The 17,044-nt window shown below is 37.1% G+C and overlaps 1 protein-coding gene across 1 annotated transcript in view; it reads left to right on the forward strand.

Annotated features, from left to right (window-relative positions):
* The window catches only part of DOCK4 (dedicator of cytokinesis 4), a 255,664-nt gene that overhangs the window by 123,542 nt on the left and 115,078 nt on the right, over positions 1 to 17,044 (forward strand). The window contains exons 9-12 of the mRNA XM_074870262.1: positions 1,490 to 1,571; positions 2,185 to 2,245; positions 4,137 to 4,269; positions 5,813 to 5,901. Of these exons, the coding sequence (XP_074726363.1) occupies positions 1,490 to 1,571; positions 2,185 to 2,245; positions 4,137 to 4,269; positions 5,813 to 5,901 (365 nt within the window). The remainder of the gene's footprint in view (positions 1 to 1,489; positions 1,572 to 2,184; positions 2,246 to 4,136; positions 4,270 to 5,812; positions 5,902 to 17,044) is intronic.

Below are 17,044 nucleotides of genomic sequence, written 5' to 3' on the forward strand. Positions count from 1 at the left end.
GTGGTTTTGAGGGCGCTAAGTCACCTGCCTGTACCTACAAGAAGATCAATAACATCAGTGGTGCATGGTGGGATAATGAGAGACAAGGGATATAAATTGAAACCGGAGAAGGTCCATCTGGATATAAAGAAAAATTTGAGGACAGTCACTGAAATGGGTTTTCCAGAGTGGCAGTGTGGTCTCTGTAACTGAAGGTTTTCAAGACCTGACTGGCTAAAGCTCTGATCAAGCTAATCTGACCATATAGCTGACCCTGCTTTGAGCAGGAGATTGGACTTAGAGACCTTTTGAGGTCCCTCTCAATGTGAATGATGCTGATTCTGTGAATGATCGATGCAGATTTTCTACAAGGCAAATGCTGGTGCAATAAAGATTTAATTAGTCTCTATTGAGTTGGATCTTATCCAACATATTCCTAGTGATTTTCCAGCTTCATTCTGAAAAGCTGTGGATGGTATTGAGCAGCGGTAAACCATGTTTAGCCCCCGGGATAAGCAGAAGAGGTGCATAAAGCTGAGAAAAAACCTGGTTGCACTTTGGAAATGTTTCTGATTTGAGCATTACAGGGCATCCAGACTCATATGTCTGGCCAGCTGGGGCTGTGGGTGAGAAATTGAAGAGAAACATACCTAACACTTGTGACTTCTTCACCTTTTCCCATCTTCAACATCTCTTACTGCAGAAATATGATTGTTACATTTCCTATAAGACTTGTATCTTGGAGAAAATTGTCCAAAGCATGGAAAGTTTGGTTTTTCATAAACTTCCCATGCATGAATTACCAAGCTTGCTCAGAGATTATCCATAATGGACCTACTATCAAATAGGAATGCTTCAAAAAGTAATTTCTTTTTCAATGGGGTCTTCTATTCTGAAACATTAATTCTTTGCATCTCCCTACTAACGGTGTTAGTACCTGTATCAGCTGCAGCATTTAACACCCCACAGTAGATTGCGAAACAGAATTCCAAAAATGAAATTTGCCCTGCTGGAACTTCCATAACTCTTACAAGACTGCTAAAATCAGTGTACTCTAGTGAGAGATTTTGATAGAGTTAAGTAGGAAAAATCACTAAGTTCATCTTCCCATCTATGAAAAAGAATATTTGTTGAATGCATGTGTGGCAATGTTAGCATTTGTTTAGCAGGAATCAATAGCAACATACTACACATCTAATTCCAGTTCTAGGATAAATGAATTTTATTGCTTGTGTTTCTCTGTGTACTAAGATATACAATATCGTCCTTCCAAGTGACAATCAGTCTTCTATTTTGTATTGAGTTTTTAGTAATTTTGTTACATGATTAAGTAAATCACCACCTTTCACTAGTCTCTCCCTTTTTTTATTGATATGGCTGAGACTTTTAGAAAGAAAATCATTTCATTCTTTTATATTTTGAGGAAGGTTGCATCTGGAAATAAGATCAAAATGAGATGTACTTTGCTGTAGTGTTGTTCAACATATCTGTCATATTTGTTTTCTTACAGTGAAAGATTTTTTTTAAGGCTGAATAGAAATGGTTTGCCAAAATGTCCAGAAAAGCCTGAGAGACACTGTTCTCTGTTTGTGGTAAGTTCTTCCTATTCTCAATCTTTGTTGTGCTGGGTATCGAAAATAAGAGTTGGATTAAATTGTTATTCTGTGGTTGATTTAGAACTGCTCCCTAAGCTTTTATATTGTTGTAAACATCAACTCTAAAGGCTGGTTGAAGTGTACTGCTGAACTCCCTCCCAACATGAATGTTTCCTGGCAATATGTTGACACTCATCTAAACTTCCATGTGGGCACATGCAGCAGTCTTTCTCCCTGCAACAAGGACCAGTTAGTTTTCCTCCTTGTGCTTTTTACACCCAAAAGATTGTTTGTGCACTGATCTGTACTTTCAAATATTAGGAACTGCACAAATAATTCACCACTGTTCAAGGCACACAGTGAGTCTCCTATGTCCTCCCTCTGATTTTCCTGCATTACAGCATATTCTAGCCCATGATATTTTAGGACAGTCGTTTTGAGTGCATGACCATCAATTTAAAGTGTTGAAGGGATAATTTGTTAGTGCTGTATAGATGAACTCACTGTTCATTTATCACTTTCACTGGCAGTGAAAGCAGTGTGTAAAGATCTCTTGAAATGTCACATTTTCATCAAGAGCCAGAAATAATGAGGTTCTGATCTTGCGCAGGATTTGGGTAGCAGTGAACTCAGGAAGGACATCTATATCACTGTGCACATTATCCGAATAGGTAGGTATAATCGCCTGTGAGTAGAAATCTTACATTTGTTAGACATATGACAGCTTTGGGATTTGTTAGATTAGCTAGGCCTTTCAATAAATTTTGGGAAGAGACAATGTGTGGTTTTTGATGGAAAAATTGCTTTGGATTTCTCAGCATTGTCTTGTGTTATTTTTCAAGTGTACTACTAACTGGGTTTAGGAGAAGGATATTTTGTTTCTATCACAAAACAAAATGAAAGTGTCAAATATGAACTATGTTAAGATGATGGAGGTGTCATTGGGGAGTCTATTCTTGTTACAAAGAGAGTAATTTCAAGCATCCTTTGTTCATAGAAAAACTTGCCTGGTAATTTAATGTACCTAATTAGTATATAATATCTGATGTATATCTGAAATCGTTGAGATGAATTTTGTCTTCTCACTGACCCCTTTAAAAAGGAGGAGAGGGAAAGAATTAGAGAAGGTCTCATAATAATTTTAATCCCTGGTGCTATAGACAGATATCAAGTCCTCTAGAACAAAGCAGAAGAGGAAAGTGTATGTTTGTGTTACGTATTTATTTTAATAAGTTGTCCTCTGGGTTGTGCTGATGTGAAACAATGGTCTTTGGGTCTGCTTCTGACTTCTTAGATACATTGTTTTCTTTGTAAACTGTCTGTAGTAGCATCAGTGCAGCACTAAATATAACTTTCTTCCTATTTTTGAAAGATATTTTCATTTGAAATGTAGTCCCTCTAACTTGTGCTGAGTTCAGAAACAACTTGTTACAAAGCAAACGTTTTACAGCTTTGAGGAATAATTTTTCCTTGCATTTTCATGCTATTTTAGTGTTTCATCAGGATATCAAAATATTGTGTTTTGTTTTTATTGGCAAAGACTGAGAAAAGGTATGGTAAACTCTCTTATATTTGTGAAGAATAAATGCTTTAAAGAAGAATAAAGAGTAGAATTTTTTCCTATTGTATAGTTTTCAAATATATTCTCAGTCAAGTTTATAAATGAACCACTGAAATATTAAAAAGTTAAAATAAGATGTATATGCTGCATGGTGTGAAAATGAACAATTATTTTTCTAGCTGCTGTGATTCATGGGAATATTGGAGGAGGCATTGCCCTGCAGCAACTGCAACCATAGGCTTTTCTTGTCAGAAAGTAAGACTTGGTGGGAAGAATACATAGCTGCCAGTGCACAATTGAATAAAATGGTTAGAAAGAGGGCAGATTCAAATTCCGGGAACACAGCTAGAAGATTGATCAATTGTATTTAAATCAAATAGAAAAGGCTAGGAAATATACTTTGTTTCAAATCTGTTTTCCTTGGGTGCCTTCTTTGTTTCCTTACCATAATTTGTTCTTCTGCCCTTTGTCATTTTTTCTCCCCGTGTTTCATCTCTACTTGATTTTTCTGCAGCTGGTCAATTATCCCTTTCCTAGCCAGTTGCCTACTTGGAACAGCATTTGATTACTAAATTGTAATGTCCCAATCACAACACCTCTCATATAAATCATGGGTAGCAACAGCTACAGTAAAATAATTCTTACTGGACAGCAAATGTTTAACATAACTGTCACATCTGAACTCTAAATTTAATTTGGTGGTGTCATGAGTGTGCTATCACTAGGTATCAGAAAGTTTTGTTTGTTAAGTGGCGGTCATGAGAGAATGAGCAGTACCTCTGGTCTGAGACCTTTCAAGATCACCACATACTTAGTGGACTTCCCGTACCATTTGTTACCCTAACGTAGTATAAAGATGGACCAGATTCTCAATGAGTACTCTTTGCATTGTCTCCTCAGACCTGTCACCATGCTGAGCTGGATGGCTGTCTGCCTCCCTTCTGTGGTTTTCAGAGAGACAGTTCCATAGATTATGCATCAATATGTGTTTTGTTTGGCAGGACGAATGGGAGCTGGAGAAAAGAAAAATGCCTGCAACGTACAATATAGACGGCCCTTTGGCTGTGCAGTCCTCAGTATTGCAGATTTGCTGGCAGGAGATTCAAAGGATGACCTCGTCTTAAAAGTATACATGTAAGGAATGATTTTTCTTAAATTTTACAAGTACCTTAGAGTCAGTTTGCATCAGAAGCAAAGATGCTAAATGCAGTGTGAGTAAATAGCCGTGGCTCTTTCTGTTCTAAAAAAGTGTAGTAGCTAACTTTTTTTTTTGTGACTGTGTGGAAATTTTGACTAGTTCTACAGGTGTGTTTATAAAATCAGATAATATTAAAGATAAATGTTACATCCTTTTAGATCTTTGTGTGTGTTTCAGCACTTTTCACATCCTTCTGGAACTCTCTTTTTATGGCAACGTGAAAAGAGCTTCTGGAACTCTCTTTTTATGGCAACGTGAAGTGCTTTTAGGACTTGTTTAGACGCCTTGTGCTGCATAGACAGCTAGTGAAAGTACTTTATAACTACAGAAAAAAGCAGGCAGAGTATATTTTTGTGAAATGAAGCAGTTATGTAATGGGAATAACAAAAGTGTAAAAGGCAATTAGTGCTGGAGAATGAAAAATCAAAAATAGATTTTAAAATAAATCGTTGATTAAATAGTGGATTTTGGCTGATAGTAATTGGAAGAAAGTTCAATTTTTTAGTTGTAGCAACACAGTGCATGTAATTTCCTGCTGATCTTGGACATTATAATAAGAACTGTTTTGTAGAGTGGTCTATTCAAACTACATAAACCGGGGACACATATTGTCATGCACATGAAGAAGTTCTGCCCCCTCCCAGTGTTAGCACTCAAATCTTAAAGGCATGGAGGTCTTTCAGGCAGCCATTCTCCTCTCCTCTTTCCCTCTGTGCTAAATGAGAGCTGCTGATCGGTGCTGCAGAGAAGTGATTTAGTATGACAGTGGACATGTGGGCTGGCTCTTATTTAGACTCCTAGGACGTTAAAAGTCAAATAAGTGTTTGCCATTGGTTACAAATTGTTAAATTTGTCTGCCTATTATATTATTTTTTTTAATCTTTCCTGTTTGTTTTAAAATAACAAAAACAATGGAAGAAGAAATGTCGCTCAAAACCAGATTTGATGCTAAGACTAACTCCAGTCTAAACCATGAAAAGTGATCATTAGAACATGGTCAGCTTTTCTTTATGGAAAAGCAGCTATTTTCTAAATGTATACTGAAATGTAATTTACTCTTTCACTGGCTACCTCCTGAAGATCACATCTATGTACAGCACAGATTTTTCTGTCTGCTAAGACAGGCTCTGACTCCTGTGTTTCCTCTCGTGAGACAAGGTAGATTTCTGTGTGGTTTAGTGCTGAAGGGCAGATCTATATAGATGATGAACTTGGTCATGGCTGAGTTCCTGAGCATAATTGCTCATATCTTTCTCCCACCCCTTGCCACAGAAGCGGATATTTCCATGGTGCCTTTCTCAAACGGTAAGAGCACTCTCACCCTTTCCATTGAGACAGGCAGATTCATGGGGCTTTATTAGCTCCTACTATATTATTAGTTTTGTGAACAAAAGAGGATTTGTTTAGAGATACGTGGTGAAGTCGGTCTGAAAAACTTATGTTCCTATTTCAGAGTTAAGTAAGTTATCATTTTTCTAGGTGCAACACAGAGAGTGACTGGTATCAGATCCATGAAAACATCATTAAAAAGCTGAATGCACGTTACAACTTAACAGGCTCCAATGCAGGTAAGTTACCACATTTCTGTTTGCATTCTTAGGGTTTTCTTAGTTTGCAAGTGAAGTGGCTGTATTTTAGAAGGACTAATGTCTATGAAAGAAATATTTTTTCACGTAGAGAAAAATACTTGTATTAAATGAAAATATGATATTGCTGTTCATGGGCACATTTAAGAAAAGTCACTGAATTTTTTTCAGGGAACTATGTAATATAAACTTTTACTCTGTGCTAAGGATTTACAGTTTGCTGTGGAGCTCTGTTCACATGTGGGGCTGATCGAATTATTGATCTGTGTTGCTTGTCATTTCTGCTTCACATTTTCATCAGAAATATAAAATTTGCCATTGACATTGTATATTATACTTCAGAAGATAATTAACTGGGAGCTGACAGTGCAATCTGCATTCCTATTGGTAGCTCTGCATTCCAGCTGAGCAAGATGCAGAGTTGATATTCAAGAACTTACCAACAGGCCTACACAGTCAGCTGTATGTTGCTGTAACTGTCATCAAAACAAATTCGGATGTGAGACTTAAGAAATGGGAAACAACTGATCTTCGTTATTGTGAGATGGTGGTTTGACCCATAGGAGTTGTTGAATTTGCATTTTTTTTGGTGTTTTTTTAATACCAACTTGTTAAATTTTTATGAATGCTGTCATCCAGGGACACAGTCAAACTTGAAATGAAACCTGAAAGCGAAGAGTCTGTTGTCCTTGTATTCAAATATTGTTTTGTCCCTGTGAAACGTTAATTAGTTGAAATATGACTATAGAAAAATCTCATATGAACTCATTTTCCAGGTTGTACTGTAATTGTAATCCCTTTCGTGTAGTAGACTTCATGATTCTTTAACTTGATTTCAAGCGTAATGATTATCTTGAAAATGTATGTTCAGCAATATGTAGTGGATAACTAAGAAGCACATAAAAACTCATGTTATTTATCAAGACTGAAGTTACATATTTAACCATTTCTAATCCTACCATTTTCTCATATTGAATCTAGCCACGTATGTACATATATTTAAGGTTTAGAATAGCATGCATCTTTTTGAACAATAAATATAAAAATCATGTAGAGCACATTACTGCATAAGTATAATTTTGGGCTTCTTAAGCATGTTAACCATATTCATGAAGAACAACTTACTCTTGGTCATTCTGACTGTCCATGCAATACCTGATTACTCTGTGATACATCGCTTATCCTATTTGATTCTCACGAAATGAGAGTTCACAGTTAAATACCCAGTTGTCCTAGGAGACATTGGATAAATTTGAATATGTGAATATTCAACATGAAAGACATGTGGGACATGAATTTTTTTCCAGGTTACAGGGGGCTGGAAACTAAAGCTAGCAAATTGAAGATCAGTTACAATTTGAAAAGGACAGGGGGAAGGAGGCAAAGAGAGAAGAGCAGCACAGAATTCCAGTAGTGCACGTGAAGGTTGGAGTGGGAAAGAAGAAGTGAGCAGTAATGCCACTTTGAGTACTGAGCAACTGAAACATAAACTATGAAAGGTTATTTACATCGCACACGTGAAATTTGTTCCTCTGCAACTGCTTAGCAGCCTGAAAAAGCACTTGCAAGGCTTTAGCAATATGTTCAGATACTTCTGCTGACACCTCATGGAAAATATTGTTGTTACACTACTTTTTATTTTTCCTTTGCTGTCTTTTTCTGTTAACAGTGTTGAATGGCTGGTTCTGAAGCCTCATTAGCCTTGTCTACCACCTTATAGTTGTCAAAAAGGGAGAAAATCTTGCATTACAGGAGGCATGGGTCTTTTCTCTCTCTTAAGAACCGCTGTAGATATGATCCAGATGTAGGAAAGCTTGAATTTTTGGTTTATATCACACTTGCCCTTTTCAAATCACGTTAAAAAGACTTAAGAAAGGAAACACAGAAAACAAACAACAGCAAAGATGCTTCAGACTATTGTCTGCCCTCTAGGCTTGTTCCCTCTTCAGATTCTGTCCTGTACAGTTTCTTTCAGCTCAGGAGATTATCACACAAAGTCTTTAGCTTCCACAAATTGTTGTCTTTCACTGCTGAAATAGTTTATCAGATAATTCATAGTATTCTTCAGAAAAAGAAAAATTCTTCCAGTTTTCTGGGGAAAACTAAAAAGGAACTCAAAATGTACTTTCAGTGTCTTGCATGTAAAACACATATTGCCAGACTGTAGCATTGTATTTAGCATTCAAACCCCCACTCCCCCAAAAAGGAATTTTTCTATTTCAATTCATGACAGTTCTTAAGTACAGAATCCTCTTGCATCTTATTCTCAGCTCGTGTCTAAAAAAGGATCAAATAAAGTCAGATGACCATCACTTCTTAATACAGCCCAGAAAGGAGCAGGGTTCAGATGTTCATTCCCTTTCCTCTCCTCAGTGCAGGAATGGAAGGACTCATGGATAATTTAGCATCATTTGCTGGAGTGGGAACTGGAATGTGTTTTCTGCATGAATTTCCAGCCTAACAGAGACTAGAGTAGCAGGTAGTGGATCATTACCATTCACCACTAGTCTTTGCAGCTGATGTCAGGTATCAGCTTACTGGAAAACACCTGGCTGCCTAGCGTAGGAGATGTAACCATTAATGCAAAAGCCAAATTGTGCAGCCTTTGCTGCATTTAGTATTGTTATTTCTTACATTGAGTTTGCAGTCTTTGTAGAATAAGTACTGTTAGATCTAGATGATTTTGTAATTATTAAACAAACCAGGTTTCAGTCATATTTGGAGCTGAGCTGGCTCTAAAAACTAGTTTTCCTGTAATATTTTTTCTTAGAATTAGAAGCCAGTTACTTTGTTTTAAAATGCAAAAACCTGTGGAAAAATGAATATTCCTGCATAGAGATCACACCTAAATACATCAGTCTTATAAGGAAAATAACACATTTCTATTTCTGTATCTGTAGGACCAGAGATCAGTGAAGTGTATACTACTGGCTTCTCTCAAACCATGTATCATCATCCTTTATCCCTTTATGGTGTATTTTAGATAGTGAAGCCTAGCCAAAGCCATTGCTTTCATATCAAAGCTTCGGCTTCTGTCAAATGTCAAAATCTCTTTGTAGGGTTTGCGATGTGGGTCATAGTTGCAGATTTTATTCTTTGGGTGTGACTGTAAAACTGTGCTCTGGACCTTTTTTGGGACTACAATAAACAAATACTATTGGAAGTGGGCTGCTTTTCTCTTTAATAAAACAGGCACTAATGCCTTGTAAACTGTTACTGATCATATAATAGCTGCTTCATTTGCCCACAGAATTACTGTGCCATGAGTGAACCTGTTGATTTTTAAAATGGTCTGAAGTGCATTTTAGGACAAGGGGCAAGAGAACAAGGCCAAATCTGGTTGTCATTAAACATGGTTCTATAAAAAACCAAAACCAAAACAAAACCAAAAACCAGAGGATGCTACTTCAGTTGTACATACTTATGCAGCATCAAGGATTTCTTTTTTCTTCTGATATTTAGTAAGAATTTGTCATGTGCAACTTTATATTCTTGCTTATAACACTACTTCTCTTTTTTCCCCAGTTCTTTAGACTTTCAAAAGTTGAAACGTTGGGTTTTTTTAATACATACATGACAAGGAAGGAATGTCTAGTAATTGGAGCAGTGCTTTATCTCTAGTGATTGGAGCAGTCCTTTGGGCTCTGAAGGTAGAGGGTTCTTGTCTACAAAAACTACCCACTTAAAACTGTGAACAAGTTAGTTAAACAGTGATGGTTCTTAGTGTAATCCCTACTTAAATGCCATCAGCATCTCCAAGTACCTCCTTAGGCACAATATCTTCCTCTTGGTACCTAAAGCTAAGGTAACTTTCATTTCCGCCACAGCTTGAAGCTGAGAAAAGGTGGGTAGCTGGGTGCACCCCTGACACTACACCATCGCAATACGGGTGAGCTAGATTTAGCTGCTTGGTCACTAGGCTGAAAAAGAAATGCTGGAGACGATTGCTGTGGATCTCGTGCCTGTGCTCCTTCAGGGAATGTATAAATATTCACTGGGTTTACCATAGAAATTATTTACTCCAGTGTTTGAGACATTCTTCAAAGACAGAAAACGTCTTGGTTCAGACTCTGATCTGGAAAAGGATTTTCGGTCTGCCTCACATGTTCCAGAGGAGCGTGCTAATTACTTGGCTTCTCAGACTTCCCTGCAGCAACTATTCAACTTTGTATACAGTCAGAAAATATTCATTATACCATGGAGAAAGTGAAAGTGGCTCTAAAGCCTGCCGAGTAGCACATGATTTTCCTAAGTGTGATCTGTATTCAAGTCATCTTGGCAAATCCTATCTGTGGAGGAGAGACTTAAACCATGGTCTCATGTTACATGTGAATAATTCTCCCCAGTGAGTTATCTTATTAAAAACATATTAAAAAAATTTATGAAAAATGCACTATAACTTCCTCTTCTTTCACCCTCCTTTGAGAAGAAAGACTGAATAGATTAGTTTTAAGGGGATGCAAGACATTCCTTTTTTCTCTGCTTTTTACTTTAAGTTCCTAACATTCTCATGTGTAAGCTCCCGTGTAAATGCTGATTTAGATTCCCTTATAACAAATCTTGAAAAGCTGCATGTGCCTGATGCAGTAATTCTTGAGAGCTGAGACACAGATACACATGCTTTTCAGTTGTTACAGCAAAGGAGGTGAAAATCCTTTCAAATCCTATGGAGATTAAGTTACTGATATAAGAAATTATAAACATATCTAGGTGCTTTGTGGATTGGGACTCTTACACAGATTCCATGAAAATAGCAAACGTAGCGGGAAGGTCTTTTCCTGTGCCATTATGTTCTGATGCTCTGATGAACTAGACAAGAGTGATGTAATCTAATTGCATGTTTACTGAACACAGTGTGGTATATTCTGGGGTAGCAATGCCAAGCTGACATTGCAGCTCCACTGGAAACAGTGTTAATTATACATTAACTTGAATTGATCGGAGGGCCTTAAGCTTTAGAGGAGACAAATTCAAAATGGTGGTGTTTATCTTGCCACTCTTGGCTGAAACATAATTTCTCCCCCCCCCCCCCCCCCCCCCCTTTTTTTTTTTTCCTTTTAATATGGCGGCAGTGTTAATTTTTTAGCTGTTTCATAGGGGGTCAAAATATAGCTCTTGAAAACTTTACATAAATCATGTTCTCTTGCATATAGTTTAAGTCGTGAAAAGAGTAAAATCAGAAATCACTATGTTGTATCTCGTAGTTGGCAAGAACATGAATTTCTAAATATGATGGAGGCAAAACCTGAATTGGGAGGCTGTTTTTAAGACAAATCCAGGTTGTAGTTTGATTGTCTTAAGTCTGTCAGCCACAAACTGTTAATTTCTTTCTTTAAAAGAGAAAGATGCACAAATAGTTTTTTCAAATAAACAATTTACTGTCTATAATAAATTCAAACTTGTATCCATGTACCTGTGCAAAAATCTGCAGGCAGAGGGTCATCCAAAATGATGCTGCCTAACAAAAGGAAACTGGTCAATAAATGCGCAACTGCATAATGCCCGGATTGAAGCACGGAGGACTCAAAGCCCATATTGTTGACAGATGTTTACGAAAAGTCCCATCATGAGGAAGGAAACTGTCATTTTAGGGGGGGAAAGTTACTAATCAAATCATACAATACGTTAGGTTGAAAGGGTCCTCAGGAGGGTTATGTGGTCCAACACCAGTTGAAAGAGGAAACAGCTTCAAAGTGGGATCTAACTTTTTTGAACTTCAGTGAGGTTGCTCATTCAACACAAATTTCATTACACTGCTGTCATTTTAATTCAACCAGACCAAAGTAAGTTTCATAAAGCAAACATCCTTGGTTTTAGGGAACTAATGTTACCTCATATGTCATTTTTTTCCCCAGTGTACGTGTCAGTTGGCAATAAATCTCAGTCTAGCTCACTGGTCATATAAGACTTGGTCAGAGAAGGCACGAGGTAGACCAGCCCAATGCATGAACTCATCTGACAAGACACAAGTTCCGAAACAAGTATGGCAATGGAGGCAGTTGGATAGAAACAGTGGTATGTGCTTTGGGGAAGTATATGTCTTCCCATGTCTATTTACCTGCATTCAACAGCCTTTTGGCACTCTAATAATATCTTTTTTCCATGGTTACTGTCAAACACTGCGAAATTAAAAAGCAGGTGGAAAACCATATACTTTGTCCATTTCCTCCCTTATTTCACAAAAAGTAAGCTTTGGCTTACAAATTCTTTGATTCAGAGGGGAAGCCTGTTGCAGTCATTAGTTACCTTGCACTGGAGAAACTGCAGAGGCCACATGAAGTGAGATAACTGAGGAACATGATTTTTTTCCACACTTGTATGGTGAAAAGCAACAAGAGATCAAATACAGCAGGGAATTGGTATCTCAGTGTAAGTTTACAGAATGCAGTATTTCTAGGAACAGAGCTGTGGTAGCTTACAGTATTTTCTAGATACAAGAAGTAGTGTGACTGTGTTCGCGTGACACTACCCCAGCAGTTCACAGCATTACCCCACTCAGAATTTTGCAAGGAGAACTTCTTCCTGTGAATCAGTGTGAAAATTTTCAGATGGGAAACAAAATATGCATTCCCTGCTGGAAGCAGCTATAGTTGTACAAAAAGCAGGCTTAGGCTCACAGTGGGGAATTGAGTAGAGCTAGTAGAAAATGAGGAGGAATGGGAGCAGGAGTGGTAACATGTACTTGACAGAGAAGATAGAACAGAATGAAGTACCTAACTTTCAGCTATCTCCTGGGTGTATGATTAATCACAGAGAAGTTCTCTGCTGTTTGTCTTTTCTCAGCAGGGTTCACAGATGTCAGTGATGCTCTGAAATGTATTTTGTATCTACACATCACTAACATTTAAACAGCAAGTGCATTTGTTTAATTACTTTAGTTCTGTGACAATTTATTAATCTGTCAGTTTTAATCTTTGTTACGTTTTGTGACAAGGAGATTGTTATTCCATTTTGATGTGTTTAAGAATTACTTGTCACTGAAGGCTGCTATTTGAAATACATTTAAAATAAGAATAGTGCTCATATGTGCTTCAGTAAGTACACAGTGAATTTTTGTTCTCAATAAATGCTAAAGCTGAAAGATTAAGTATATAGAGAATTTTGCACATAAATTGTTCAAGATTATTTGGCCCTGAACTACAACTCTGGCATATAAAAAAGTCAGATTTAGAGCAGGTTTTTAGACAAGGATTTGTAGAACTTTACTTTTTCAAGCAATTTTTATGGGGTGAATGATACTGTTCAGCAATCTAATGTAAAACCCTTCTCACAAATTCAGGAGTAACCAAATCTTTAAAATTTGTAGCCTAATCTAGCATGTATTATTAATTATGGTAGTTTTGGGAAAAGATATTAATTCTTAAAGGTGACAGACTTATAGACCAGTCAGATATAATCTTACACATTTTTACAGCAGTTCAAGCTTGTGGTGTTGTCTGTGAAAGTTCTTGCGTTACCATAAAGACTTCAAAAATCAAGTTCAAGGTAGATTTTTTGGTGTAGCATGACTTGTAGACTGTGCTGGAGATGAGGGCTCTAATAAAGTTAAATTCATACTGTGCTCTTGGGGGTTGCTAAAAGACTTGGTTTTTAGAGAAGAATGAAAAATGTGCCATTGTGATACTGTCAGGGACATCTTATATCCAGTAGAAGCTATGACTTTCTGTTCATCTTGGTACTGCAATTATGGAATCATACAATCATTTAGGTTGGAAAAGACCTTTGAGGTCATTAGGTCCAACTGTAAACCTAACACTGCCAACTCCACCACTACACCATGTTCCTAAGTGTCACGTCTACATGTCTTTTAAACACCTCCAGGGATAGTGTCTCAACCATTTCCCTGGGGAGTCTGTTCCAATGCTCGATAACCCTTTTGGTGAAGAAACTTTTCCTAATATCAAATCTAAAGCTTCCCTGGTGCAACTTGAGGCCCTTTCCTCTTGTCCTATCACTTGTTACTTGGGAAAAGACTTGCTGCAACCTCGTTTCAGGTAGTTGTAGAGAGTGATGAGGTCTCCCCTCAGCCTCCTTTTCTCCAGGCTAAACAACCCCAGTTCCCTCAGCCGCTACTTGTAGGAATTGTGTCCAGACCCTTCACCAGCTTTATTGCTCTTCTTTGGACACACTCCAGCACCTCAATGTCTTTCTTGTAGTGAGGGGCCCAAAACTGAACACAGTAATCAAGGTGCAGCCTCACCAGTGATGAGTACAGGGGGACAATCACTTCCTAGTCCTACTGGCCACACTATTTCTGCATGTGGTTGAAATGGCACCCAGTTTAAACCTGGAAGTTCCTAGCTGAGCCTGCGTAATGAGAATAGCTAGCTCGTATTTCCATCTGGGAGTTGGGTTATGTCTTAGCAATGAGGTTTTTATAAGCCCCTTCCAAAAACTTTTCTGCTTGTTACTGTTAAATATGTGTTGTCGACTTCCTTTATTTTGTATACTGAAAGAATAAAAAGTCTTAGGATTACTTCAAATGATAAACTATACAACATATATGCATGATTTTAGCTCCTTCAAGGGTTATACTTAAAAATTCATTACAAACGTTACCTGGGCTTTTATGTTGGTGGCAATTTCTTTCATAACACTTTCTTTAGGTTCCAGTTAAATGTTGACTGTTTCTTTATTTTGAGTAAGACATTTAATTGGAATGCACGTAGCTACATTTCTAATACAATGGTCTGAAAGCTGTTTGCATAGCAGAGCTGCACTTCATGAAGGAGAAAATAACAGGCGTTTCCTTGGAACCTTTTGTCTGTTATTTGCACTAGAAGCAATATAAAACACTTATAATAGTAAAATTGGTATTTTGTGCGGTGCCTAATATTCTAGTTAATAAAACAGTATGTAAAAATGTAATTTTAAAATTTTTTGAGCAAGATGGTTTACCTTTGCAATATAATAGTATAGTGTGGAAATGGGTATTGACATGCTGTGTGTATTGTTAATGGAAAAGGCCATCAGTGGGCTTACTAAGGTAAGAATTTGAGAAATTATTGCTGAGATCTTTATTGTCTGTATAAGGCAGTTAGACTAGATGCTTATAGCAGTCATTTAGCCTTCTGGTCCTTTAACCTTCATCAGACGGTAATTCTGGCAAGAAATACTTGAGGCTCTATCATCTCCCCTATCTCCTCTGTAAAAAATTCCAAGCCAGTTTGCTTGTGATAATATAATGCCATTTGCATTTAAGTGTTTATTTTCCATGTGAAGAAGAAAAAAACCCCGACCTTCCACACTTGAGGGCATTTCTGAGAAAAGCCTTAGGTACAAGAGCTCATTTCATTTATGATCTCCAAGAAAGTTGTCAAAATTTGGCAAAGGCTGTTTTTCTTGCATTCTTTTTTACTAGCTAAAAACCAAAATTTAAAGCTGAAGAAAAGAGAAATAGTTTGGAGTTTCCTTTGATAATTCAAAGTAATCACAGTCAAGTTTTTAATAAGACCAGTTAAGACTGAATCTACATCTTCTCTTTTTCTCTCTGTTTCCAGACTGTAATTTGTGGGATTTACTACATAGATTTTGCTGTGGCCAAATTACACAGGATTTATACAATTATTTTTCCCAGATCACATTAAATCAATAAATCATTTTTTTCCCAATAACAATGTGGAAATCTACTGGTTTTATCTTTGCAGTGGTAATTTGGACACTTTAAACACTACCAAAAAGCAGGAACACCTATATGCCTTCAAGAATACTTTTAACACCCTTAGGCATCTTTATCTGGAGAGATGCCTTGTTTTATTACCTTTCTTAAAATACAAACAGTCCTGCATAGCATTCTGTCCAAGTTTGTTTTTTTTTTTTTTAACTATCAACTTCCTGAGCAGCTGCTAGGCATTTTCTTCTTAATATGATGTAGGGTTCTCTGCTGCCAGTACATAGAAGCTGAATGTAAATGCTTTCCCCTCCCCCCAGAAGTCAAATGCAAATAAGTGGTCTGTAAGCTTAATGAACAGTTGCCTTTTATCATAACTAAATGCAGAAATCAATAATGCAGTACAAAAACTGTTTTAAGGTAAAATGACAAAGAATCTGGAATGCTTATTCAGCAACTTGTCAATTTTCTGTACTCTCATCTGAATGATAAAAATAGTCTGTAGTGAACTATACTACAAGTTAATTGTGAGAAATTTCATGTGCTTGCAAAAGAAATAAAAGCAGATCTGTTTGCAGTACCACAGAGTTCTGTAGTAATGCTTTCAAAACTGGAGTAAATAAAGAATAATAGCTAGCACAAGAGGTTTTAATTACAACTAGGGAGGTATCTGAAATTTCTTCTGAGAGGACAGAGCTGCACTATGTACCTAATTAAAGAAAATGTGCCAGTCCTTCAGAGACTGGATAATTATTTTAGCTCCTAATGTTCTAGAAATGGAAAATGTATAGTTATGAAGTTTTGGATAGATTCTAGATCTCATAGATGGTGTAATGATCATGTCAACCTCAGTGAGATGCCATGTATGGTGGCATGTTGCAGTTTTCTATTTTACTTTGTCTGTGCACAGCTGTTCCATCAGGAATTACTTAATTTTTGTAAAGCTGATAATTTTATTGTCTAGAGCATGAAATGAGATGAGAAAGAACTGATGTTGACATACATCATCAGAGTGGAATAAATTAAAACTAAAGGATATAACCTTTGTTATAGGACAGAAAAGGTATTCATGTTTCCATAGGAGAAATGTTAATAGATTAACTTTGTATCGCTGTATATAAAAGAGTATCTCTACATTCTTTGATTGCATTCCTTTTCCCAGATGGGCTGTTGACCAAATTCTGTGGAAGCCTGCTCCACCTTGACCCTGTCTCTTACTGTCTGGTGATTAAACCCTTCTTTCTAGGAGCAGTAATGTTTCCGCTCCACTCCTTCATTTCTCCTCCATAGAGATAGATTCAATCACTTGTAAATTCAGTTCAGTGGCTTACTGGCCATTATGGTATGCAAAATTCTGGTTACGTTTTGGTGAGGAAGGTGGTGTCTTTCAACTAGCCAGTTCCTCCTCATTCCACTTTGTTTTGCAGTGTGTCTGAGGGAGTCCCTCTTCACTTCAACTGCATGTGTAACCTTCTGAAAATCTGAATTGCTCTATGACATGTCAGGATGTTTGAA

The sequence above is a fragment of the Strix uralensis genome, chromosome 5 (genome assembly GCF_047716275.1).
Source record: "Strix uralensis isolate ZFMK-TIS-50842 chromosome 5, bStrUra1, whole genome shotgun sequence".
Taxonomy (NCBI): Eukaryota; Metazoa; Chordata; class Aves; order Strigiformes; family Strigidae; genus Strix; species Strix uralensis.